The 27,674-nt window shown below is 43.5% G+C and overlaps 1 protein-coding gene across 1 annotated transcript in view; it reads left to right on the top strand.

Moving 5' to 3' along the window:
* The window catches only part of LOC117561195 (microtubule-associated protein 4-like), a 120,758-nt gene that overhangs the window by 68,223 nt on the left and 24,861 nt on the right, over nucleotides 1-27,674 (top strand). Inside the window, 1 exon segment of the mRNA XM_034238494.1 lies at nucleotides 679-2,100. Within this exon segment, the coding sequence (XP_034094385.1) occupies nucleotides 679-2,100 (1,422 nt within the window).

Genomic DNA, 27,674 nt, shown 5'->3' with positions numbered 1-27,674 from the left:
TTAGCGATACACAGCGAAACACAGCCAAACTCACCCTGAGCACACACAAAGTCACAGCCGAAGTAAAAACAATAAGTGTGGCTTGATATTGAGTAAGAAAAAGGTTGATAAACGCTGTGAGAGTGGGTCTGCAGAGAGAATTTCGCCACGATCCCAACTGTCTGTTATCAGCCAGGGAGGACAGATCAGCAGAGCTGCATGCACTGAGTGTGTGAGGAAGTCCGTGGATTGGTCAATTTGGACCAATCAGCGGGGGCTTAACGTAACGGCTCCGCGGACGTAACGTAACGGCTCCACGGATTGGTCCATTTTGTTCCGGGTACGACATGACATCAGATGTCCCCGGAATAATCAAATGGATGATGACGTTTCACCAACGAGGCGTTTTGGGGAGGTATTTTCTGTTTTAGAGTTTACTCGCTACATGGTGTACTTTGAGGGTTTTGACTCTGCACACCGTTTACATGCATAAAAACCTTCATAACACACAAGGGGACGGGTAATAACCGGAAAAGCATGACATGTGACCTTTTAAGACTTTCATTTGTTATATTGTTTTTGTATGTTTTATCTGAAGTTTCTCAATTATGTTCTGTCTAACATAGACTAAGGGAATCAATTCACATGCACAGACCCATCTCCCCCAACTTTAAACTTTCCCTCTTCACCCACAACAAGGTGCCTTAAGCGAGTCCTGGCCAGATGAGGCTGGCTGCCCATCGACAGACCTTCCTTTCAGCCCCAGTGTCTCCACGGTGATCAGCCGCCATGCCGGCCATCTCGCAGTAGGCCCTGACGACCCAACTGACAGTTGGCCTAACCGAGAGAGCTCTTCCTATGCTGGAGGCGATGAAAGGGAGGGAGAAGGTTCAGACCGAAAACAGAAGAGGAAAAAGAAAAGACGACAGAAGGATGAGGGATCTTATGAACAGCCCGAGATCAGGGTTAACCCTGAAGTGCAAACACAGGGAGAAAACAATCCATCAACAGAGGAGTTCTATGGCAGGATTGGCCCAAGGCGGGATAAAGGAGATGCTTGCTGGGAGGAGCAGCTTGGGAAGAGTGGAGGCCGGGGGAAGAAGGGTAAGAGTAGGAAAAAGCTTCCGGAAGAGTGGGGAGTGACAGCAGAACCGTTTGTCCCTTCGCCTGTGGAAACCTCTCAAAACACAGAAGAGGTAAAGATGGATATAGGAAGTCCTGTTAAGACCAAACTGGAGTCCTCGTTCGGAGACATGGATACAAGCCAGAGCCCCTGGAAAAATGAGGTCTACCCAGAAGAAGGACTGGTCCCTTCCCCCCTGTCTCAGGAGAAACTATCCCCAGCAGATGATTCCATCAACCCACTGGTCCTGAAGAGCGAGCTGAAAGCCACAGCAGTTCCCTTCACTATGCGCTCCACCCCCAATAGTGCAGCACCTGGCTCCTTCCCAATTGCTGGTCGCCCTGATGATCCATTTGACCTCCTGATGGATACTGAAAATGCAAGCTTAGGCAACAGCAGCATGCTCTTTTCACCTGGTGGTGACATGGTTGACAGCGGGAGGTTTGACAGTTCCCTCCAAGAGTGTATGCAGGGTATGCCCGATGAAGACACCTCTGCTTTCAGCCCCCCCTCCCAACCAAGCCCAAGCCCAGGCCCTATCCCAAAAGGTGAGGTGTTAGCCTCGGCCCCGCCCCTCTCACCTTCAGATGCTTCATGGATTGTCAACGACTCCAACGTAAGCAGCAACAGAGATCTATTTTCCTTCAGGGACATGAGCACTCCAGGTGTTCCTTCAACCTTAGGGCTGTCCTTCGATACTCCTAGCCCAGCTCCTCTCCGCTCCCCCAAAACCACAGCGCAGGAATTCCAACCCAAAGAGCGCAAAGATGCCAAATCAGCCCAGAAGCAAGCCAATAAGTCTCGTTCATCTTCCTCCTCCTCTGTAAAGAGTCCCACCTCCCCAGGAGCAAACGATTTCCCTCCACAAGCATCCCCAGTCCTCCCCCCTTCTTCCCCAGGATGTGGTCTTAACCCTACAGCTAAGCCCTTTATTCCGAGCTTTGCGGATCCTTTGGAAGAACCAGACGTGGTCCCTCCAGTTGTCCCCATCATCGAAGGTTGGTCGTAGTCAGCCTTGGACAAAGTAGAACTTAATATAGAGTAACTAAGAAATGAAACGATGAAATGAATGGTTAATTGCCATGCATGGTCTTATCATCCAGCTTGAGTCTTTCAGATATTTCAAGCTGATTTGTAATGCTTTCTCTGGACTAATTGATTTCTTGGGTGTATTTTACTAATCAGGGTTTGAGTGTTTAGTAGACCCTTGCATGGACACAATTGTCTAAAACTGGGCTGTTTTTGAGTGACTAACGCATGAGTTCAAGTGTTGATCAACTGATGCTGTGGATTGCCTTGGCTTTAATGAAACTCCCAATCATACACTGCTTGGATGATCTTATAATTAACAGTGTTGTCGTTGACGGGTGTGCCACTACTAACCAATCACAGTCTTTCTCCTTAGCAACACCTCTAGAAATCTTCACCAAATAAAAAAACAACCTTCTCTTTCTCCTTTTTGTCCAGGTCTATGTGTTAACACTGTAATCATACTGTTTTCTTTGCATCCAGTGGTGGGGTGTCAATCTTTCTTCTCACTTGTATGTCCAAGTAACTATTTTCCTCACTAGCAACCTGTTTCTTCTCCTAGATGATGATGAATGTTGAACAAAAATACTTTCTTGGTGTATATTATTAACCCTCCCTCTCTTGTTATGCATCAAACGTTCCTATCCTGGTGTGACTACAAAATGTATAACTTAAATATATCAAATGGTAACTGTTGTTTTTGTCTACTTTACTTTTCATATTCTGCGATGATCGATGCCTTGGCTGTTCCTCCACCTCAGGTAAGTCCTATTTTAGTTGTTTTTCTGTTTTTATTTGTTTTTTTCATTTATCATTATTGAGACCTATCCCTTGGAAGATTGCAGAATGATTGACAGAATACCCAGACTGTTCAGCAAATAGCTACTGTTGCTTGTAATGCCATATTGATGAGTACTCGAGCAGTCGGGCCATTGTTAGCATTAGGTCCATGATTGATTGATTGAAAAGTTTATTAACAGCTTGTATATTGGGTACAGTACAGTACAGCTCAAAACATACAATTGTTAAGGGGATGCAGACCAGAGAAAGACTTTCGTCTTGTTTATATCAGGGTCCCCCATTTCCAATTCATCATATCATTTAAGACATATAAGACATACAGATGGCTTATTTACAATTTACATACAGGTGGTTTTTTACATACAGATTGCTTATTTACAATTTTCATTTTAGATTTCGTTCTAATACATCCTAACCGGACATTTAAGACATACCAAGTCTACAGATATACAGTTAGTAACAGAGTCTAAAATGCGAGTGTATATACATAGATGGGGGGGAAGCTGTCCATTGTACGACAGGTTGAGATTTGTACCATTACCGGGGCCAGTCTTGCAATGCTCTCCCCCGAAGGTGCTCTTTAAGAGAGGTTTTACTTTCCTTTACAGTTGTGGGAAGAGTGTTCCACCTTGATGTGGCATAATTGCGAAACGTGTATTCCCCCTTTTGTGTGCCAAATCTGGGTTTCACATGATTTGTGGAGCTCCCTCTGGTGTTATGATCATGGTATTCCTTGACCTTTGGGAAGAATTTTGACATGTACATGGGTACCATAGAGGTGTAGTGGATCTTGTAGACCAGGCCCATTGCAAGTAGCTGTACTCTGTCGTCTACTCTAAGCCATCCTAGGTTGTCAAAGTGGGCAGAGGTGAGGTGGGTTCTAGATGAAAGGTCAAGCAGTAGTCTGACCAGTTTATTTTGCGATGTTTTAATTTTAATTTTTAGCGCCTTGGAGGTGCTATGGTACCATGACGTGCAAGCATAGTCATAGTACCCTTGAATGAGTGCTCCTGCCAGAGTTTTCAGGGTGTTTTTCTTTACCAGAGAGGAGATCCGGTATAGGAATCTAGTTCTTTGATTGACTTTTTTTATTACATTGGATGCCATTTTGTCACAGGAGAGGTTTGCCTCAAGAATAGATCCTAGGTATGTAATTTCCTTCTTACTTCTGACAATAATGTCACCCACTGCAACTGAGAAGTCGTCGGATTCATTTTAAGCATTTAAATCTGATAAAGGTGCCCTCTGCTACTGCTCCGGTTTAAACATTCTATGGTCAGAATATCAAGGCACATTAGAAGTCTGGAGAGAATTAGAATTGGGAGGGATGAAACCCTCTTTAATGATCACACATGCAGAGCACACAGCACACACAGTGACATGTGTTCTCTGCTTTTAATCCATCCTAGTACCAGGAGTCCAGTACTAGGAGCAGTGGGCAGCTATTGTACAGCGCCCGGGGAGCAATGGGAGTGAGGGGGGAAGGGGGATGTCTGGTGCCTTGCTCAAGGGCACCACGGCAGGGCAGGAGGTGAACCTGCCCTGCCATTCACCTCCTGGAGTGTATGGAGTGTGTAGAAGTCCACACTCCATATTTTATGTCTGGTCGGGGACTTGAACCGGCAACCCTAGGTTATTTATTGTCAAACTAACATAGCTACAGAATAATGTCGTTATGTCGACGGCTCACAGTCCAAGCCCCTACTGACTGAGCCACTGCCGGACGAAGAGGGTATTTTACTGATGTTTGGATGGCATCTCTACAATTTGCAGAGGATGTTTTTGACTTCATTGAGCCATAAACTGCAATCTGTGCAAGAGCAGGTTGCTCCACTTCTGCTGTGACACTTACTGTACCTCACCAACTTTTATGCATAGTCATGAGTTTTGATGGCCTTAATATTGGGATTGTGCATACATTTGACCATGCTCTGAAGTCAGACAGTCAGAATGAGCTTCGGAGAGAATTTGCATTAAAAAAATAAGCTAGTAAAGCTTTCTTGTGGAACTTAGAGTATAGAGTTTTTCATTGCATGTCCATTGGGACAAACCAATCTGGCCTGGGGATGCCTTGGGATATGCTGAGAGATGATTCAGCTTTTTTACTTTTGTTGCAGTGTGACTCATTCGTAAGAAGTTTTTGCATAAGAAATAATAATATTTTTGCGCTGATAAGTAGCTAAACATAGAACAGTTTGACTTGTGTGTGTTAACTGATGTATATCATAATTAGACAATGTAAGGAAGCTGTTCATAGGCATCATGCACACCTCATGTTTAAAGCTAGAAGGAAGTTGAAGCAGTGTAACTACATTTGAAAAAGTTTTCTCAGCTAAGAGAAATACTCTTTACAGCCACAGAAAATAGATATATTGGCCCTGTGTCAGGTGTATGGTGATATCCTGTATATGCTTGCTTCTGTATGTTGATTGTATATGTACTCTAAGTCCATGTTGGCATTTGTGCACATGTGCAGTATGCTTTGTGTGTTTGTCTTTTTGTGTGTATTTTCAGATTAGCTCAAGTAATTTGTTTTGTTTTATGAGTGATGCACAGGATTCATTTCCTTGTCCTTCCTTTCAATACTTCCTGTCTCTGCCTCCCATTGGAGGCTGTCATGATGAAAAAGCAAGCCTTCAGCTCCCCACAGGAACAGCTGAGTGTTGAACCTGGGTATTAAGCAGCTTTGATCAATGCCTTCCACAAGAACGAAAAGGCTAGCATTAGTGTTTTTCACTTCAAAATCACAAATACAAATATATTGCAGCATTGTGGATGGTTTTCTGCTGTCAGTGCATGTCACTTACAGTACAAGGTATTGCCAGCAGTATATTTCCTGTGTGTGTGTCCTTTTGTCAATATCCAGGGGTGGGTCTTTGTCACCAAAAGTGGTATTTAATAGGGATGTAGCGATATATCGCAATATTAAATAAATAGTCCAAGGGTGGGTCTTTGTCACCAAAAGTGGTATTTAATAGGGATGTAACGATATATCAAATATCGCAATATTGAATAAATAGTATAATAGTAAATAAATAATAGTAAATAATAGTATAATAGTAAATAAAAAAACCGTTTTAAATAATAATTAAAAGATAACCTTGATGAGTGAGTTAGAGTTGAGTTACTTGAAAAAGTAAAGTGAAACTTGATTTATTCTATTGCAGGGTCTGATTATTATATTGACACTTTAAAATACTACTATCCTACTAAAATGCTGTACAAATCAGATTTATTATTTAATAAAGAAAAAAAAATTCAAGTAAAATTAAAAAATAATTCACATTTTTTTTCTTTATTTTTCAATATCGCGATAAATATCGTACCGTGGACTTTTTAATCGCGATATTATCGTACCGTGAGTTTTTGGTATCGTTACATCCCTAGTATTTAAGCCTTGTACAAAAGTAAAAAAGGCATGTGGAGCACAACAAAGAGCAAGACGCTGGAGGATTACAGACAGTATACAGTACAGTCGCAAATAGTGAGGTAAACATACAGAAAAGAAAATGCTAGAGGCAGAATACATTTGAGTTCTAAACAAAATAAGCTATTCAAGAGTATTAAAGAGAAACAGAAGGATGAACAAGAGGGAAGCAGGGAGTGAATACTGTTGTTTATGTACCACAGGAGAGAGTGAGGCAACGGATAAAGGTAGAGGAGAGGTTGTGGAAGACTTTTGGCAGTGATAAAGGAAAAGTTTAACAGAATGCTGACCGGGAACAGGTCAGGATAATGTATAAACCCTTCTTGAAATAGCCCAGAGGTAGGTAGATATGCAGGAGCAAAAATGCAGAAATGCATCATTTTGTAAACCATAGGGAGGGTGAAATGACAATAAGAAAATGTGGAGGTATTGATAAAAACTTGAGGGTATGGGAATGTACCAGCAATGGACAGTGATGGTAGATCCTCCATTCCCACCCTTGTCTGTTTAACAATTGAAAGAACCAGCAAGCTACCAACATACAGTACATACTACTTTGTATGTATTGTGGTTGTCTACCTTATCACCTCCCTCTGAGGCTATAAATAGAAAACCAAGGGTACAAAGTGCGTTCTCCTGACTGCACACGACAACCATCTGCACGTTTGAACAGTTCAAACACGAAGATATTTTTCAATTACTGTACGGTTACGGTATATAAGTAAGCTAGCATTACACACACAGACGCACACACATATATGAATATTGAATTGTGTATAGGAAATAAATGACATTGGTAATCCATTTACTATGTTTCACATAAAAGGGGTGTCAATTCAAAGAGCATTTTCACCAAGGTCTTTTCCCTCTCAGGATTTAAGAGCGCTTTGGTGTCTCTTGGCTAATTTTTTGGTTATGTGACCTGATGTTTAATGTTATGGTTTAGAATCACTTCTCCTAAAGTTTCGAGCGGCAGCTGTTTTAGAGGAAAAGACTCCCCAAATCTCCTGCAAATGATGTGATCATCACCAGTAAACAGCTAGACAAAGTTAGCATTTACAGTAAAGATGCACATGCATTGATCAGTAGTTGGTGGAGACCAACACAGAGCTAACATTTTAAATTATATTTCGACTTGCCAGGTGCCACACAGCCCTAAACAAGTGATTTATAATAGTGTGTAAATACATTTGTATTTCCTAGACAAACAGAAGAGCAACTTAACAGGGGGATAATTGTATTGTTTTGTCCACATCATGTTATGCTGTTAACACAGTTGGATACAGCTTTAGCTTAATCTCTTTCCTGAGTTATTTTCACTCTAAATGTATACATCTATATATAAAATTGCAACAAAACTAACTGCAGAAAAAAATCAGGCCACATCAACAACACCTGTTCTCTTCAGCACAAACCCTTCTCCTTCGCTCTCCAACAGAGCTAGACACAGGTGCTGGCCAGAATGAATTAAAACCACAAATACATCACCCCTGTAGTTCTTTCTCCCTGCACAGTACACATCTGAGTCATCAAACTATTTTCCGGACAAAATCAAATTCTCAAAAGGGCAGGCAGGCATGAATATACTGTATCAGTGGTCTATTTTTACCACATAGTGCTTTCTCTGTTGTTTGGTCTCCTTGCATTGGGGAGCAGGCTGTTAGATGGTAGCCCAGAAGGGACATATGCAAAGTATGGCCCCATCCCTGAATTAGGGTGAGCTAATGCCTTTTGACGGCTTTGGGGGAAGTGTTGGGATTTCGCCTTGTTGGCGCCACTGTAAAAGCCACAAACAGTATGTCAAGAGCCTGAGTCACTTGTATTACAATATGTATCATGTTTTAGCCATACATGAAACACAAAGAGAGTGGTTCCAAGCCAGCAGTGCACAATTTGCATGATTTCATGAATTTTGATTTCAGATATGATTATGCTGCTCTGTTTGAATACAACAACAATCTTTGTCATAATGCCACATCCCCTATCACAGAGTGTTGCGACCTGGCTCAAAAGGCCACAACAAAAAGGAGACACAACATGTCAACGGGTAGGTAAAGGTGTTTATTTGCACCACACTGTTCAAGTCAACTCATGGTTTATACTCATCAGAGCCGGGTGCCTGCAGGAAAAAGCAGAGAGAGCACAGACATGAGCAGAGAGGCTTTAAAATAGCTGCAGAGCACCAGACCCAGGTGCCCTGAGTTACTGCAATCAATGCAGCAAAGACAGGACAGCCACACCCTCTCCACTGATGGACCCACAGGGGCATCACAGCCCCCCCCTTAAGACGGAGGCCCCAAAGGGATCCCGAAACAACACCAAATATCCAGAGCCAGAGAGACTTCCTACCCCACCGGGGCACGAGAGAGCATCCGCCACAACGTTGTCCTTGCCCTTAATGTGCCGAATGTCCAAACTATAGGACAACGATAAAATCGCTGCTTAATTGGAGGACTGTCCCCCACGTCGATATCATGCTCCACGAGAGTTGTGCGCGATGGCGTATCGCCGAACAGTACCACAAACTTCCCGATTAAAGCCGCTAATTTATCTCTCTGTGCTGCCGGTAAGTGACTCAACAAGCGATCCAATTGGCATAACGACTCCGAATTCCTCAGCCTACCAGACATAACAGGTTCATCGGGTGCCTTAACATTACACTCCTCAGCCAACCCTCGATCCAAAAGCACAGAATCAACCATCATTATGGGGCCCACACCCAACTTTTTAGCCATGAAGCTATCCCCAACGGTATCACGAACATAGTACGGTTTCAGGAGGTTGACGTGACACAGTTGAGACAACTTCCTCCGATTTGGAGTAGCAATCAAGTAATTTTGATCTGACACTTTACTCTCAACAGTGTACGGGCCGGCAAACTTGGCTTTGAATGGTGAGACCTGCAGTGGTATTAAAGCCAACACCTGATCCCCTGGGCTGAATTCACGATACTCTGCTTTACGGTCATAGAGTCTCTTCATATTAGCCTGAGCACCAGCTAAATTTTTCCTTACCATTTCCACCGCTACATACAGGCGATGACGAAAGCCCTGTACATAGTCCACACAATTTTTAGGTGGCTCACCCTCAACCAAACCATCCTGGAGAACAGATAACACACCACGCACCTTATGCCCAAAGACCAAATCATTAGGGCTGAACCCTGTACTTTCCTGAACGACTTCCCTGGACGCCAACATGAGCCATGGAAGTCCCTCCTCCCAGTCCTTCCCCATACAATAAGCACGAGCATGGACTTCAATGTTTGATGAAACCGCTCTAGCGCCTCCTGGCTTTGGGCATGGTAAGCCGATGCACGGTTATGCCTGACCCCCAGCTGCTGTAGGATCAGTTTGAACATATGGGAAGTAAAGTTGGTACCCTGGTCGCTTTGAATCACACGTGGGAACCCAAATGTGGAGATGAACTGGGTTAAAGCCCGAACTACTGGCTTCACTGAAATGGAGCGCAAGGGAAACGCTGCAGGATACCTTGTAGTCTGGCACATTATAGTAAGCATGTACGCACAACCGGACTTAGATGGAGGCAACGGCCCCACACAATCTATGATCAAAAGGTTGACCAAGGGCTGGAATGGGACTGAGGGATGCAGGCTTCACCACCTGACTTGGTTTACCAGTGAACTGACATATGTGGCATGCTTTAATATAACTTGCAACATCGCGCTTTAACCGAGGCCAGAAAAAAATAGCGTAGGACACGGTCATAGGTTTTTTTTATCCCCAAATGTCCACCACTATCATGCGCAGTTTGCAATATCACCTCACGAAAGCTACTCGGCACCACCACCTGAAAAATTGCCTCCCCCACAGCATCACCAACACAGGGCACCCACTTACGTACCAGCAAGTCCCCCTGAACAAAGTAACCCTTCTCTGCCGGCAACAACTCAGTCCACAGAGCAGAAAGAGATGAATCGTCCTTCTGACTCCTGACCCAGTCCTCCTTTGACACCGACGAAGGGAGATCAGGCAGTGAGACCACATGTACCACATTACTTTTGCTACACTCCGAAACATGTGGGTCGGCAGACATTTTACGGCTCTGTGCACGTGTCACAGCACAAACTGGAAACACACTTGGAAACTGCAAACCACTCTCATCTGGCTCCCCAGATGCCACCGGCCTGGAAACCACCACAGGCAGTGGCACACCAGCCCACACAGCACTACCAGCGAGATTGTTGCCCAAAATCATATGTATCCCATCAAGTGGCAACGCGGGACGCACGCCGATAGACACAACTCCCCGCACCAGCTCGCAATCCAGCACTATTGTATGCCGTGGCACAGGGATCAAGCCCATCTCCATGCCCCTCATCAGCACAAAATCCCCCGTTTCTGTCTCTGACAAAAAAGGCAACACTGACTCAACAATGCATGAGTCTCTAGCCGCTGTATCACGCAATACCTTAATCGGCACATATTTGTCACTACCGACTACTGATACAACAGCTTCAGTGATGAACGGCTCAAAACCAGAACCCGCATCCGGGTCGGCACAAACCGGCTTTTTATCCGGCACCATGCCCGAGCCTACACCCAACGGTTTGTTATCCAACACGGCAGAACAACACATGGCTGGAGCATGTGGTGACAAACGAGGCTTCCCCTTAGTTTCCAGCAACGGACACTGCTCCTTCCAATGACCCCCTCCTCTGCAATAATGACATAGGTCCACTTTGGCCCCCTCGGGTCGCCCTGTACCTACAAATCTACGGGAGGAGCCTGGTGAAAACTTTGCACCACCGCGGGCATAGCCATTGTCTTCTCCACGTTTCCAATCACCCCTAGAATACTTCTCAGTAAAACTGCCCTTATGTGTCAACACAAAATCGTCCACTAATTCAGCAGCTCTAAACGCGGTGGAAGGTTTCTGTTCATTCACATAAGTGGCCACACGCTGAGGGAGAATGTCTTTAAATTGTTCCAAGACAATGAGCTCACAAAGACCGTCAAAACTTGCAACCTTTGCTGCCGCGCACCACCGCTGAAAATGAGAAGTTAAATTACGGATAAAATCCACATGTGTCTGCTTATCTCCATTGACCCACCTTCTGAACCTTTGACGATACGCTTCAGGAACCAGTTCGTAAGACTTCAACACCGCTGATTTTACTCTATCATAGTCCAAAGCATTTTCGCCACAAACAGCTGAATAGGCTTCCTGTGCTCGCCCAGTGAGTACACACTGAATTAACAGCACTCTGTCCGAGTCTGACCAGTTTCTTGCCTCTGCTATGCGTTCAAATAGTGAAAAAAATGTCCGGGTCACGCTCATTGAACTTTGGCACTAATCGCAAGTAAGAAATGATATCGCCACTGCCTGATGCCGACCTATCACCACCATCCTCCCCTGGAGAAAACTTGCCCTCTCCCATCAGCCGTAATCTAGCATGTTCCACCTCACATTTAATCTTTTCCACCTCCAGCATCTTCTCCACCTCTAAACGCTTCTCTACCTCCTGCTGCTGACCCCTCATCTCCAACTGCAACTTCTCCTGCTCCAACCTCAACTCCAACTGCAACTTCTCCTGCTCCAACTTCAACTCCAACTGCAATCTCTCCTGATCAAACTGCATGGCCAAAAGCTCCTTTTGCTGCTCGAACGTCAAACCAGCTGTCTGAACCACTACCGGCACGAACCCTGCCGCACTAGACTCACTCTTCTGCAACACCCCCTGCTCAAACAAAGATGACACAATGACAGTTTTAATGTCATGTTTCCACTTGCTCCCCACAACAGCAATGTCATAGTGCTCTGCTATTTCGACCAACTGCGCCTTCTGGCAATCATCTAAGAAAGACACTGAGGGCGCATCCACAAACGCTGACAAAGAAGTCATAATAGCCAATCAGAAAGCAAAGTATTAAACTGCCAACACGCATGGGCATAAGATTAACCCAACAGAGAATTTCCCCCTAACTGCCTAAACAAAATCTTCCTAATCTCACCTAGTCTTCATGTGGCTTGCGGTGGGTAATTACGCACTGGAACCCGGCGGAGTTATGGAGCGACCTGCACGCAGGTAACACCAAGAACTCACGCGGACGTGCCCCCGAGACAGCTGTCCGAAAACAGCTGACACTAACCACGTCGCCACAACACTATGAAAACAAAAGAAAACAGACGCAACCCAAGGGGAAACGCCACTTAAGCCTAGCGGGGAAAATCTCTTTTACAAAAGCGTAACAAACAGCAACATCTTACCTTCTGATTGGCACACAAAACCTGACGACTTGTCAAACACTGCAGCTTCCTGAAACCTAAAAGACATGATGTGTCCCCCAAATAGCAGAGACAAGCCAGCACACAGCTGGACCACAATAATGAATCAGCTGCTCAATGACACCATGTGCTCCGAGCACTACACAAACTTTTTAAACAAATAACCCGTTGGACGAGCCCCCATTTGTTGCGACCTGGCTCAAAAGGCCGCAACAAAAAGGAGACGCAACATGTCAACGGGTAGGTACAGTTGTTTATTTGCACGACACTGTTCAAGTCAACTCATGGTTTATACTCATCAGAGCCGGGTGCCTGCAGGAAAAAGCAGAGAGAGAGCACAGACAGGAGCAGAGAGGCTTTAAAATAGCTGCAGAGCACCAGACCCAGGTGCCCTGAGTTACTGCAATCAGTGCGATCAATGCAGCCAAGACAGGACAGCCACACCCTCTCCACTGATGAACCCACAGGGGCATCACACAGAGCAATATACTGTTTATGTAAACAAACACATTCTTAACTCATGTGAAGGGGATCTGCATGATTGAGAGTCCATCTATTCCCAAATTGGACCAATCAATATAACAATATTTTGTTGAATTTGTAGTCTTCTTCATGGAAAATAGTTCTGAATTTTCACACTTATCTAAAACCCACAACTTTTTTGCAAATCAGACATGTTGAAAGTTTTTAGGTGATAAAAAGGCCACTGACCGCATCCTAATTTGTCTAGAATAATTTAGTCCTTTCTCGAATTGATTTTTTCACGTCCCCAGTGGTAGAGAGATTGAGACATTAAGTGCCTTTTGGTAAGGAAAGAGGAAGGTGTGACCAGGGAGAGGGAGTTGCCATAGAGACTAAGGATTGGTTAATGTTGCCCTAGGAACAGCAACAGATGCTGGAGTTGATGAGTCACTGTACTGACTTCACACTTTATGATTGTACAGTTAAATGTTTGATAGAGACACATACAAAACTTTGAAATGGACATAGATCGATCAAACCCACAGTATGCTGTGCACCTACTGTATTACCATTCAAAATACAATATTATATTCAAAAGATCGATCAATTCATTGTAAAATACATTGTAAAGGAGGCAGAAATATGTATCAGTCTGCCAATAAAGAGCATCAAAAGACCAGAGGGCATCCACAATATGTATTCACAATAAAAACAACTATTCAACCAACAGAAAATAAATTATATGCCCTATTTCTGAAGACTGGCAGAAGGCTCTTTTACCATTTATGGCTATTTGCCAGGGTAGGGTACCAGATGTTGTCGATACCAATTGCTTATCAACCAATACCGGTAATAATAGATAATAAAAGAAACAACTTTGTATACATTGTTATTTTTTTTCACACATATTAAGAGGGTATACATACCATTAACTATTTTCAAATGTCCATTAATATTGTTTTTAAAATGCTGATATTAATATCAAAGTAAGCTATGAATTATCGGGATGAAATTATATGTACAATCAGATATTCTACACCCTAGAGCTCATATGAAAGGGGGTCATCCCTAGTTCTAACATACTACAATGTAAAAAGAGCGGCCATGTCACGGTCTATGTCACTGCACAAACCTCTGTGGGAGGCAATCAGTTTCGGCAAAGCCTTCTATTTCAGCATCTTAATTATTCAAAAACAAGTCAACAAGACTGCAATTTCAAATACGGAGTCATCCTAACTTAGCACCTAGCAGGGGACATAGATGAAAGAGGACAGGGTAAAACATTTAAAGAGTGTTTTAACTTAGTGACATCAAAGAACAGTCTGAGCTGAGTCCCAGACAATCACACATTCTACAGTGAACGTTAAATTCCTGCCATGTCAGGGTGAAATTATAGTGAAATGTGTCAAGAACCTTTCACTATTTGCAAGTTGGCTTAAAACGGAAAGAATTAGAAGGTTTTTCGAACCTGCACTGCCTGACGAGTGTCTGGCAGTGACGCAGGTTGACTAATCCTGAAAATGGAATTGAAATGCCACCTGAGGCTTAATATAGTGCTGACTGTGATTCATTAGCCGTGAACTGACTGTGTCCAGTAACAGCAAACAACAGGAACTGCAGGCTAGGAGTGACCTCTTCCCACCCTCAGACAAAACACGCCATGTTTTCTTTTGTTTCATTACTTGGGATCTTAGTGAATGAATGCTCAAATTGAAATCTTGCTCAAAAAGTACTGTAAGTAATGAACAATATGTACCCCTCTTCTAGGGTAGTAAACACAACGTATGCACAAACCAAAAACGATGCTGTATTCAGAGCTTAACAAGAAAAAAACAACACTTAAAAAGTTTGCATCACATAAGGAGCTTAGATATGTGATAATACCTAGATATTTTCATATCAATTATCAATATAATTGTAATCCCTGTAATGATGCTGTAAGATGTCCTTTTTGTTGTTCTGTTTATGTTTTTATGTTTCATGTGGAACCTACTTGAGCAGGTCTCCCTTGAAAAAGAGATCAATGATCTCAATGGGATACACTTGGGTAAATAAAGGTTTGAAATGAAAATGAAATCAAAGTCAACTTTATTGTCCAACTTTCAGTTTGTATGTATAAATAAACAGATCAAAATGCCGTTTCCCACAATCCCAAATATATAAAAATATGTATATCCTACAAGTAATAAGTTCTCTGCTGCATAATCAAACCCGTGATAAAGTGGAACCTAAAAGTATGAATGTAAAAACGAATGTAACATTTAATATTTTCCCTCATGTTTTTTTCTGCAGATTAAATTACAACCACAGCATGGTTCCTCGTCCAATTAGCTTTTGGTTTAAGGAGCCGCCGCTCTGTGCTCTCCATCAGAAACCAACAGACTGCATGCCCTCCGGGATAATGAGGGTCATGGTAGGAGGAGCAGAATACTGTTCCAGGATATTTGATGGTTGTGGTGGAAAATATTGTAAACAGAGGCAGTGGTTTTTGTGACAGAGAGACAGCAATGGGTTTGAGTACATACTGTATGTCTTTGTTGGCCGTGGGTGCCATATACGGTTTTAATGAATAATGAACTTAGATTGGACAGTTGCAGCTGCTTCATAGGGAATACTAGAGCCGCAGGGCATTATGTCATTAATTAATAAAACTGAATAAGACGCTCTCCTCTCTCAATTATGCACTATTTAGGCAAATTATTTTTATCACCAAGGCATGCAAGAAAATGTATGACAATGAATAACACATTGAGGAACTAGGGGGAAAAAATCATGTGGTGTGCTGAAAAGATGGAAATACTAAAATGATAGACCATTCCTTTGGCTAATGGTACTTTTATGTTTTTTTTTATCTAGAAGTTAAAGGTGGGGTAGATCATTTTTTAGAGAAACCAGCTAGAATTTGAAAATACACAACCGGAAAAAATCTGCCACTTCCTTACAGAGCCCCTCCTCCAACACACACGAGTTTGTGCACAGATGGAAGGCTGACAGGCAGGTAGGCCATCCAGTTATTTTAGCCGGGCCGGCTAAAATGATTGGTCATTTACAGAGCTACGGCTTCCACAGATTTTCTTTTTTTAAATAAGATGTATTTATTGTCAAAGCATCTATCTAATATATTCATTGCTATGGGGATGTTAAGAGCATTCCATGGAATATAACAAAAAGTGTTTCTGAAATAAATTACATACCCCACCTTTAACCTTAGACAAAAGTGAAGTACTTATTACTTAACTAGCTGATTTCTTTAGTTACTGCATATAATGAGATTTTACCTTTTTTTTCTTTTTTAAATGTCCTTATCGTGAGCTTATAAATTACACTGCATTGTTAAAGATTAAAAAAGCTAGCTCAGTTAAAGCTCCACCTCAACAGTTACAACACTAGAAGCAACTACACACATGCACCAGTATGGGAAGGTAACAATGTGATGATAAAAAAAAAGATTCTGAAAAAAATTATAAATTGACCCTTCAAGGACATTGGGCTGATCTGTTTTTTAATGAAGGAAGATTTTTACTTTTACTTGAATTTGGTGTTTTAAGGTTGTATCACTTTTACATTACATTACATTACATTGCATTTAGCTGACGCTTTTGTCCAAAGCGACTTACAATAAGTACATTCGACCAGGAAGACACAACCTTGAAGAAACTTACAACCAGCTTCTCTTTGTCTGCGTTTGTATTTACCTTCTTCTTTATTTTTATGTCTTGTCTTCCCCTTTTTGTGGATCATCATGTGCGTTAGCCTTGTACAGATGTTTGCGTTTATCGCTCTAATATCGGACTGGTTTCGAAGGAACTTCTTTCTTGCCTGTTGGCTGTCATTCTCACATAGACACCACTGAATGGAATAAACTCTTTGACCTGTAGCAAGAGGCAGCGTAGATTAGCATAGAGGAATACCCTCCCCAGGGTGCGTAGCGTATTAATAAACCCCATCCTCCTCCTCTCTCTTACACACACGCACACACACATGCACGCGCACACACACAATCTTCCATGAGTCTTGAGAATATACCCCCACCATCACCACCAACAATCCCCCCTTAACCATTTCCCCCAACCCCCCACATGGCTTGAGCTGGCACACCAATGATGAGCCAGTTGCTATAGCAACAGAAGGCAGTTGCTTTGGCGACTAAAGGGAAGAAGGGCCACGAAGGAAACAATGGATGTTTAGCGAGGATGGGGGTGTTGTGACGGGCTGAGAAGGAGATGCTATTGAGCTATAAATAGACAACACTAAAGACTCTCCTTCGATCATACATTGCTCTAACATCCCCTGCTGAGTTAAGCCTTTTCTCATCACACCTAGCTATTATCACTACTTATTTCTATTGCTGCCTTTCAAGGGTGAAGGAGCATATAGAAAAAAATCCCTTGTTTTATGCCCGAGCAGAGAAATTCCTCACTTTTTTAGCTGACCAGCTGTACCGCAGTTTTAAAATTGACAACAGATCATAAATGACTTGCACCGGAATGTATAGCATAGCCTCATTACACAAAAAAGCAGGCTGAACAAGGGGAGAAACAAGACATGACAACAAAGCTTGACGAGTTAAGTTATAAAAAACCTTAAATGTGAAATTGTGAAGACAGGAATATCATAAATGATATCAAATCAAATCAAGCTTTATTTATATAGCACATTTATAAGCGATTTTTGGTCGAGCCAAAGTGCTGTACATATAATAAAATTAGCCTACAGTAGAGACACTTTACAGCAAATACAACAGCACAGATTGTTCAGAATATCAGTATGAGAAAAACGACACCCTCTGTCCTTAGACCCTCACATCGTACAAGGAAAAACTTCCAGAGAAAACCCACAGTTTAAGGGGAACATGGAAGAAACCTCAGGGAGAGCAACAGAGGAGGGATCCCTCTCCCAGGACGGACAGACGTGCAATAGATGCCGTGTGTAAATCGAAGAGATAATACATTTTACAGCATATAGACCGAATGTTAGGAAATGCATGTGTCTGTAATAAGAAGATGAATCCACGAGGATGTCAGCTACAATCCTGAGGAAGCCATCAGGGAAGCAGCATGGCGAGACCCAAGGCAGGACCGCAGAGACAGGTTCAACCACGACCCGAAACGTCCACGACTTAATCCAGAACTCGGGATAGAGGATCCAAGACACAGGACTAAAGCAAGAGGATCAGCCTCGACTCCGGATCCCGGCATAGATATAGATACAAAACAAGAAAAAAGATTTGGCTGGGTTAATCGGAACAAGAGAATACATAGACACAGACAGAGAGGGAAAAGGTCATTGGATAAAAGTTATTCTTGATAACCCTCTAGAAAGATCTCATGAACTTCCCCACTCAATCTATCAAGACCCGAGCAGTTCTATTAGAAGTCCAAGGCACAGGCCGGCGCATATCGCTCATGGAATCCCTCACCATATGAACTCTGACCCCTCAAGTGTACAAGTGAAGAGACACCATGTGTCAGCTCCTTTTTAGAATAGTATTTCTTCTCTTCTCAGAGAAACAAGGGTATGAAAAGAATAGCCAGAAACAAAGGAAGAGAGGCAGAACGTGACTACGTAAATGCACTCTCCTAAATATTAAACGAGTAAGAGGTGAAGAAACACAAAGCCAGAAATTGAAAAGAAAAGGCACCATCATGCTTCCCCTTAGAATGTGGTGGAAATTATGAAGACCCAAATTATGAAGAGGGGACATGGGATACTAGTGAAGAGGGACAACAGTGAAAAAGCCCAACGTATCCAACGTACTAGCACTCTCCAAAGAGACAGAAAGTCAAAGTATACGCCGAGAGGCACAACGTGACTACGTAAATGCACTCTCCCGTATAAATTAGTTCAAGGGAAAGGGGGTGAAAAACTAAACTAATCAAAAGAAGGAAGTAGAGAGGCCTAAATGCCCTCTCCTAGATTCAGTTAAAGGAAAGAACTGGGGAACAAACAAGTACAGGAGGAAAGGCCCAACGAGTCAACGTCAACACACTCTCCTAGAATAGTTCAAGGTAAACGGGGTAGGAAGAATATAGTAAGAAACAGAGCTGAAAAGGCATCCAAGAATGCTTTCCCTCTAGTCCAGGGTGAAAATGTAGGATAAGAAACAGAGATAGAGAGCACAACAACCTATCTCTTCGTCAGATGCACTCCCCCGCCTGGATAAGCGACTCTGTTCCCCATTCCCCTCTACCGGACCTTAGATCCGCAGAGGGAGAGGGGAGGGACCAAGCCCAAGGGGGGGTTTAGGGTTTTAAAAGAAAACCCAGCAGAGATCCAAAAATGGATGAAGAAGTAATTACAAAATGGTTTATAAAACCAAGAGGTTATTCCTCATATTTCTAAAATGTTCTAATCTAATTCAGGGTTATACCAACTCAGCTCCAAGCAACCAGTCAGAACCTTCTCTAAGGTCTCCCCGCCCCCAACCTACTAATCATAAAAAACTGAAACCCCAAAAATATTAATAACATTTAGTAATATTAAAAATAGTATCAATTCTGAGGATAAATAAATAAATAAATAATTAAACAAAAGCCAGAGAGAAAAAGTGAGTTTTAAGTGTTGATTTAAAAACCCCCAGGGTCTGGGCCGACCTCACATGGAGGGGCAAAGTATTCCAGAGCCTAGGGCCAGCCGCTGCGAAAGCTCGATGCCCTCGGGTTTTGAGTCTGGTCTTAGGCACTACCAGCAACAGCTGATCAGCCGACCTTAAGGCTCTGCCTGGGGTGTAGCGATGAAGGAGTTCGGCTATATAGGCAGGAGCCAGCCCATTTAGGGCTTTGAAAACAAATAAAAGGAGTTTAAAATCTATTCTGAACCGAACTGGAAGCCAGTGCAGTGAGGCCAGAATTGGGGTGATATGGTCACGCTTTTTATGGCCAGTAAGAAGATGTGCAGCTGTGTTCTGAACTAGCTGGAGGCGTCTAAATGAGGCCTGATCCATACCCACATACAGAGCATTGCAGTAATCCAGTCTCGAGGTAACAAAGGCGTTAATAACCCTTTCTAGGTCTTTAAAAGATAAAAACGATTTGGTCTTAGCCAATAGTCGTATTTTGAAAAAGCAGGTCTTGACTACAGTACTAACCTGCTTATCAAATTTAAAGGCGCTGTTGAAGGTCACTCCAAGGTTCATGACAGAGAGGAGGATATTTTTATTGAGGGAGCCCAGAATATCAACCGGGGAGACTGTTGGTTGGGGTCCAAAAAAGATGACCTCGGTCTTGCTCTCATTGAGGGTGAGGAAGTTTTGGCTCAGCCAGGATTTTATCTCCATTTAGATATGGATGTATTGATATAACAAAATACAATAGAGGAACCTGGCAGTATATTTAATAAACTTTAATGTTATTTTGTGCTAAACAAAGCTGTTTCCTATCAGTTTTCACCCTGAATCATTGAGGCCATTTAAAGGTGGCCCTTTATAGGCCACAGCTTTAGTTTGGCTGTATGCCTTCCTGGTAGTCTGCATGGGCCATTAGGCACAACACTTCTGTCACCCAGTGGGATTATATAACACTTTGTATAGTGTGTATGTGTTTTTTTGTGTCTTTGCCAGACAACCAGTCAGACAGGGTGAGGTCATCCATTTGGCGGGTTGTTTGTCCCCATGGGACTCTGGTGTCAGTTGTGTACAAACGCCAAGCAGACAGGGAAAGAGGAAACTTAAAATGAAAAATAAAGGCAAAGACAGCAAACCAACTTCTGCCACCTGCCAACGTGTCCACCTAACAACCTGTCTGTCCACACCTGCCTCCCTGTCTTCTTGTGCAGGTGTGATAAGTAAAAGTGACAGTGACTTTGGTTTGGTGATGTTGGGATCAGGGTTTGTGATGCAAAAAGACGGACTGTCTTGGGGAATGGAGCAGGCTGGAGTGGATGTGACTGTAGGCAGGCATGTTTTCCAACTGTGGGGACAGGCTACCATTTAATGTTGTCCAAACATGTGGGCGAGCTGTTTAAAATAGATTGATGGGTGGACAATAGGGATGCTCCCCATCGCCAATTTTGGGGCCGATCGCCGGAATCAGTATCGGCCGATGCCGATCCGATCGCCGATCCGATCGAGTGGCCTATGGGGATCATCCATGTGATGTGAGGCTCATTGGGGCTCATTTACTGGTGCTTCCACAAACAACAACCAAAATAATTATTACATTCAAATTAAGTGCATTATTCAAATTTACATTAACTTTGGGTAATAACACGGGAGCTTTTCCTCTCTCCCCCTCTCTCTCTCCTGACAGCCTGTCAGTATCTCATGCAGCTCACTGATCTAGTAATGAGTGACCCTGACAGTGAAGAACTAGTTTAGCTAGTTCCAGAGGTAGATAAAATGGCTAAGTGTGTAAGGTCTAACTCTTACCCCCTAATCCCACCAGGAGCGTCTGCGCTGCGTTGCGCTGCGGCTGCGGCGTTTTTAGTGATCGCGGCCACTCTAGTCAATGGGTGCTATTCCACCAGACACGCTGCGCCGCGGCTCGAAGCGTCCCAGAAGCTCCTCGCCGCAAGGAATTTCTAAAATATAGGATGAATCCTATTTTTGACGCGGCGCAGCGTGGCGCAGGCAGGAAGTGGAATGTTCATCCAACAACTGCGAGGCTGCACACACGACGCTCCGCTTCCGCAACGTTTTGAAACGCGCCTGGTCTGTTAGGACGCAGGAGGAGGTCGCAGGAGGAGGTCGCAGTGCGGCGCAGCCGCAGCCGCAGCCGCAGCGCAGACGCTCCTGGTGCGATTAGGGGATTAGTGTGTGTTGCTCCGCTCACCGGTCCGTCACAGCGGGTGGAGCTGCAGGATTTCTGCTTCACACACGTTGCATACCGCTATTTTAATGTCATTTTCGTACACCTTAAAATACTGCCAGACTGGTGAAGCTATTTTGGCGAGCTTGTTTTGCCGCGCACAGAGAAAAGTGTCATGTATTTTATGTCATCATTTTACGTCATGTCGTCGGCTCTCGCGATTGGCATTTTTAGAGAGCACCGATTGATCGGCATAGAGTGAGTATCGGCCGATATCGATCGGCGGCCGATCGATCGGACTCCAATCTCCTGAACCCATTGACCACATAATGTGTCAGATATACTTTATTGGTGGGCATAAACTGGCGTTTATTTTGACAAAAACTGTTGTGGCCGGAGGCGTTATGTTTTTTAGATCTATTCCATATTTGTGAATGTTGTGTGTGACAAACGTCAACTTTCACTGAAAGGTGAACTGATTTAGAAAATGTTTATTTGGTGGTCAAACGTCAAGGTCACTTTGTCTGGCCATAACTCTAGAATATGTGTGCTATTTATTCAAATTGAATACAAATGTCTAATAGGATAAAGATATTTTATTTGGCCCACACACCTGATATAATATTGAATGTGCATGCAGTACTTTTTTTTGCACCAAATAATTCGCCAAATTCTTAGGAAAACTTTTGAAGATGACCTGGTCAAACAGGCATCATATGGAGAAAACACAACATTAGCCCCAAACAATAAGTGCAAACCCGCTGCCTGATTGTTACTGACACACCCCCTGCTGCACATCGCCTGACACTTCCTGGAAGTCAAGCTCATGGTGGGTCACCAAAATACCAAACCTGCATGCACCTTCATGGAAATGCCACATGCCTGAAGCAAAGTCCCACCATTCACTGGGTTCTGCCAAAACAACTCCTGGATCTTGTTGTCCTACATGATGTTGTGTTTTCATGAACATGGTAAATCAGATGAAAAGCTCTCGAAACAAATACAAAAGAAGCTCAGCCCTTAAAAACCTAAACAGGCTTCAACGCATGAGGAACAAGAAAATATCTCTGCCATGCCATTACATTGTTAGACTGATTTGGAATTGGAAGTACTATATTTGGCTTGCTGGAAATTAAATAATAACAACCTGTCAGGTAAGAATGGGATTATATATCTATTTATATAATAGTATAACAAATATATATCTATCTAATCTAACCTGTATTTTTGTAGGTTTCTGGCATAGCTCAAATGGATTTGATATTGGCACTGGAATTAGTAAAGCCTAGTCTTATAGTATAGATAGTTTTTGTTTATGTAAAGGGCCCTGAAAGGACAAACGTGTGTGTGGATTGATATATCATTCAATGCACTTCATTGACATTCAGTGCAACTGCTCCAAAGAACCTCCACATCTGAAAGCAGGCGAAAAAAGAACTTTTCAAAGGCTTTTGTTTGTTAGAGCAAATGGCATGATGCATTAGACAGACCAGACAGAAGCATTGTTCCCTTCAGCCTAGTCCTGTCCTGTTCATGGTGTGTCACAGGACGACATGTGCACCCACACCAATGCTGCCACCTTCCTTCAAGTCCAGCTTTCCTGTTCACCCTCACTTCCTTTATTGCCTTTTTTATTAAATTTTCCCCTATTTGCCTTTCTTCTTCAACTTATTTTTTCACCCTCCCTTGACACTCCAATCTTCCGTTTTTTTCCTGCTTCTATATCTGTCACCTACTTACTGCTTTTATACTTTATTTGTATTCGCCCTATTCTGTCCTGCCTCTTGTCGGGCTGCCCTAAATACATCTTTATTTTATTTCTCTTCTCCTCCCAAAGTTGGCCAACAGTCAGACCTATTATTTGCTTTTACCTCCATCTTTCTGCCCTCATCTGCCTGTATCCCCATCTCACCCTCTGTCCCGCCATTCCTCGCACTGTCCCTGTTTGCCTGTCTGCCTTTTACAAATCACTGTTCCAGACAGACATCCAGCCATCAGTCCAATCCGACGACCAAGGGAACGCCTGTAACCGCCGGCCATTTTGACTGGCACTGGCCAGAAACACACACACACAAAGCTCAGCCCAGGACAAAAACCAAATCTCTCTCACTCTTTCCATCCCTTGCTTTCTCTTCACATAGTGACCTTTCCCTAAAATACATCCGATGATCCATATACATGGAACATTCCCTCTGACAGTTTACGTATGATTCAAATCATAAAATTATATATTGACACCATCTGATGCACATATTTAACACACAAATGGCATGTTTGTTAGGTATATTTATGTCTCACTATGAGTAATGTTATTTAACCTATCTGAAATTATCAAGTACACTTGTATTTTAAATATATAATACAGATTTTTGTTACCCAGAACCTGCAAGGATTCTGTGGATGTGCCTTGTGTTGATATTGAAGCTTTCAATGTGAGAATCTGTGCAGAAAGTGTTAAGTTGCATTGACACTAAATAATACCTATCAAAGTCAAACTATTTATGTCAGTATTCTTTCAAAATACAACTTTAGAGCACCAGAGTGGTACATATGTCAAAGTGTTATTTGGTTTATCAAGACAGAAGGTAAACGTGCAAGTTCAAACAGGAATGAGAAAAAAAGGATAACATGATCAAATATACTATAGCTGAGTTAAAAAGGCCACTATTAGTCAAAATATGGTGTTTTGGATTAAAGTTTTTGTAGCAGACAGATTTCAGTTGCAAGCTTCCTTATCCCATGTTACTCTAGAAACACCCCATATTGCTGTAAATCACTGTAACCCAATCGAAATCACAACTTTGGTGCGATCAGGAAGACAGAATAACAAAAATGAAACTGAAAGTGTTTCTGTGCAACACGACAAGCTGAGTTGCTGTTAAATGCTTACAGGCTCGACTCGGTGTGTCCGTCGGAGCGATACAGAATGATGTGTGTGTGACTGTCTTTGTGCATGTATGAGCATGTCTGACTTTAATGAATATTCCTTACATGCTACGTGGCTAAATCGTAACCCAGGTGGATAAACTGGTGGAGGCATTGTATATATGTACTAACAAAAAGTGTTTTTTGTATTTAAATATCAACGTGTCTGTATAAGAATGCGGTCATATAGGGGGTTACGGAGTCCTCCTCTCAACATGTAACCAGATGCATTCTGAAAGAAACAAGGTCTCTTTACCAGAGGCTTTACTCCTCATCCCTGTCCTCTATAACACTTCATCCCACACCCCCCTATTTTCCTCTTCTTCTCTCTCATACCATGCTTAGATTGGACTGGCTGGGTGCAGTTGTAGTTTTGCACATACACACATGCTTAGGTTGTCTAGTCTGGTAGGATGCATGCACGCTTATAAAAACATTGTGTGTGTGTGTGTGTGTGTACGTACACGTTGTACTTTTTCCGTAAGAGAGAAAGAAAGAGGTTGGGGGGACAACATGTGGAGTGAAAGAAAAAACTAGAAGGGAGGGGGCTTACTCGTTCCACCACAGTGGGTGGGATCTGAGTTCTGTTAGCAGCCAATTGAAAGCCACAACTGGGTCACATGACTACTGTACTAATCAGTGAGTGAACCAAACAGAGAGAGAGAAAGAGGGAGGGGAACAGGGGAGAGATCTGTACACGCAGTTCACGCTCAGTGTGTGTTTGAGTTCAGAGCGGAAGGCTCAGCACAAGAGACTCCACGCGCATACACAGAGCACACCTGAGAGACTGAACAACAAAAGAACAACAGCACAGAACAACAAAGGAAAGAAGGAGAGAAGGGAAGATAAGTGGTGAAGACTGCCTTTAAACACCTAATACTGAGACAAAGACAGCCTGTGAAACAAAGGAAGGGGAAGGAACAGAAAAAAAGGAGACACCATGTCTTCTCTCTCCAATCAGCAGCCTGGCTCTCCTTTCTCAGAGTACAGTGAGCTGTGTAAGGTGCCGTCCCTGGCGCCCACCGGGCCAGCTCAGAGCTGGGATTGGCAGCCCCCCTTAGGCATGGATATGGGCCCCCCGAGGGCCTTGATGGTAGGTGTCGGGGCTCTGACACCGACTGGACTGACAGATGAAGACAAGCTGTGCTTCTTCAAGCAGCCTGGCAGGGGCAGCATGGATGCGGAGCTGAAGGTGCAGGGCAGGGTTGGGGGCATCTCTGGAAGCACCTCGCTTGGTAACGCATCACTGGGCAGTGCAGGGGAAAGCCCAGACAGCCCTCTATCTTCCTCCCCATCACCCTCCCCAGCTTTCCCAGGCAGACTACCCTCTGCCCTAGGATGTGGCGGTATCAGCAATGTCTCCCTGCCACCAGTTCCTGGATCTCCAGCCAGGCGTATGGAGCTGTCATCACCCATTGGTCCTATTCCTACACACCAAATTGGAGTCTCACTGATGGAAGCTAGCCCAGTAGATGGTGACTTACCATCTGAGCCATGGAACCACTCCAGTTTTGCTGAATATAGTCCAAAGGTTGCCATGCCCCAGGTGGCCCCTAACTACTGTGTCATTGGAGTTGTCAAAGACAACATTTTGGAGACGGGCGATGAGGTTTTGGCTGGAGCCGGGGCAGCCCTTGGGGCCCAACAATTATCAGATGGCTCTTCAGGGGACAACAGTGAGGAGGAAGAGATAGAAGAAGAGGATGAAGAGTTAGAGCCCTGTTTTATGGGGCGAGCTGAGCAACAGAGGAAGGCTATGCGTCGCGCAATGTCAGAATCTTCCCACCTGTTGGTACCAACCAGTCTTGAACTACCTGATAAGTACCCAAGTGGAGATGAGGCCGGAATGGACCAGCTGGTGTTACCCATGGGTGGTCCACGTCGTTCACCACACTCCATGAAGCGCTCGCTTACTGTCGCTGAAGATCAGCCCCAGACCCCTTTGCCCACCCTCTCAGCAGCGGGCGCCACGCAAAACGACCTGAGGCAGTCCCCACCTGAGCCTCGCCTCAGCCTCTCCCCATTCCCACAGCTGAAGGACTGCAATACTGGCTTCCCTCTGTCACCAGTAGAGTTATCAGTGGAGGGCTCTAAGATGGAGAAGGAGCCAGGTGGCATTGTGCTTTCAGTGCCCCTCAGCCCCAAGGGGTTCAGCGGTACCAGTTCTTCTCTGCTTGTAGAGTCAAACACTGAAGGGAAAACTGATCCCAAATCTGAAGTGTCTAAAGGTGCTGAGTTTGATGGCAATGAAGCAAATACTTATCTCAACACTAGTGCAGATGTAGACTTTGAAGCTGGCAACACATCGACATGGGACATTGGTGGTGACCTTGCTACTGGTGGCTTTTCTAGCCTTGGCTTAAACTCCAACACTAACCCCTTCATCACAGCAGATGGTAGGTGGAGGTCATGTTTGCTGTCTCGCAATTTTAATTGTGTTGGATCATCAACTATCACAGGCAAAACATGCTGATATGGTGAAATGGACTTTGTAGGTTAAGCATTTACTGGTCACAGTACTGCTAAAGGTTTCCGGATAGTGCTATGCATATATTACAAAGACTTTTGTGGAAAGCTCTGTGGATATAAACATGTAATGTATTACTTGATCGGTCAGACAATTGTCTGATCAGTCAGTCTGGTCATTTTCTTAAAAACAATCCAGGTACAATGCACGGCTGAGTTTTTAACTAAAATCTTAGAAACTATGGTCTCTTCCTATGAAAGTGGTACGGAAGTCCATTGATGTTATTCATCCTTGACAACTGCAGAACACCAAGAAAAAGGGTTTGAGTTGAAGTAGGTGCAGCATGCAGGCAGGGAATTAGGTTAAGCCAAATAAAAAGAGGACGTGTTGATCAAGCATCTCAGTGTTTCCCTTATCGTTGAGGACTTCTTTTAAGGTGAGAAAAATATTTAAACTAAATGTTGTGGG

The sequence above is a fragment of the Gymnodraco acuticeps genome, unplaced genomic scaffold, assembly GCF_902827175.1.
Source record: "Gymnodraco acuticeps unplaced genomic scaffold, fGymAcu1.1, whole genome shotgun sequence".
Taxonomy (NCBI): Eukaryota; Metazoa; Chordata; class Actinopteri; order Perciformes; family Bathydraconidae; genus Gymnodraco; species Gymnodraco acuticeps.
The sequence above is the reverse complement of the archived record's forward strand: the minus strand, read 5'-3'. Positions and strand labels throughout refer to the sequence as shown.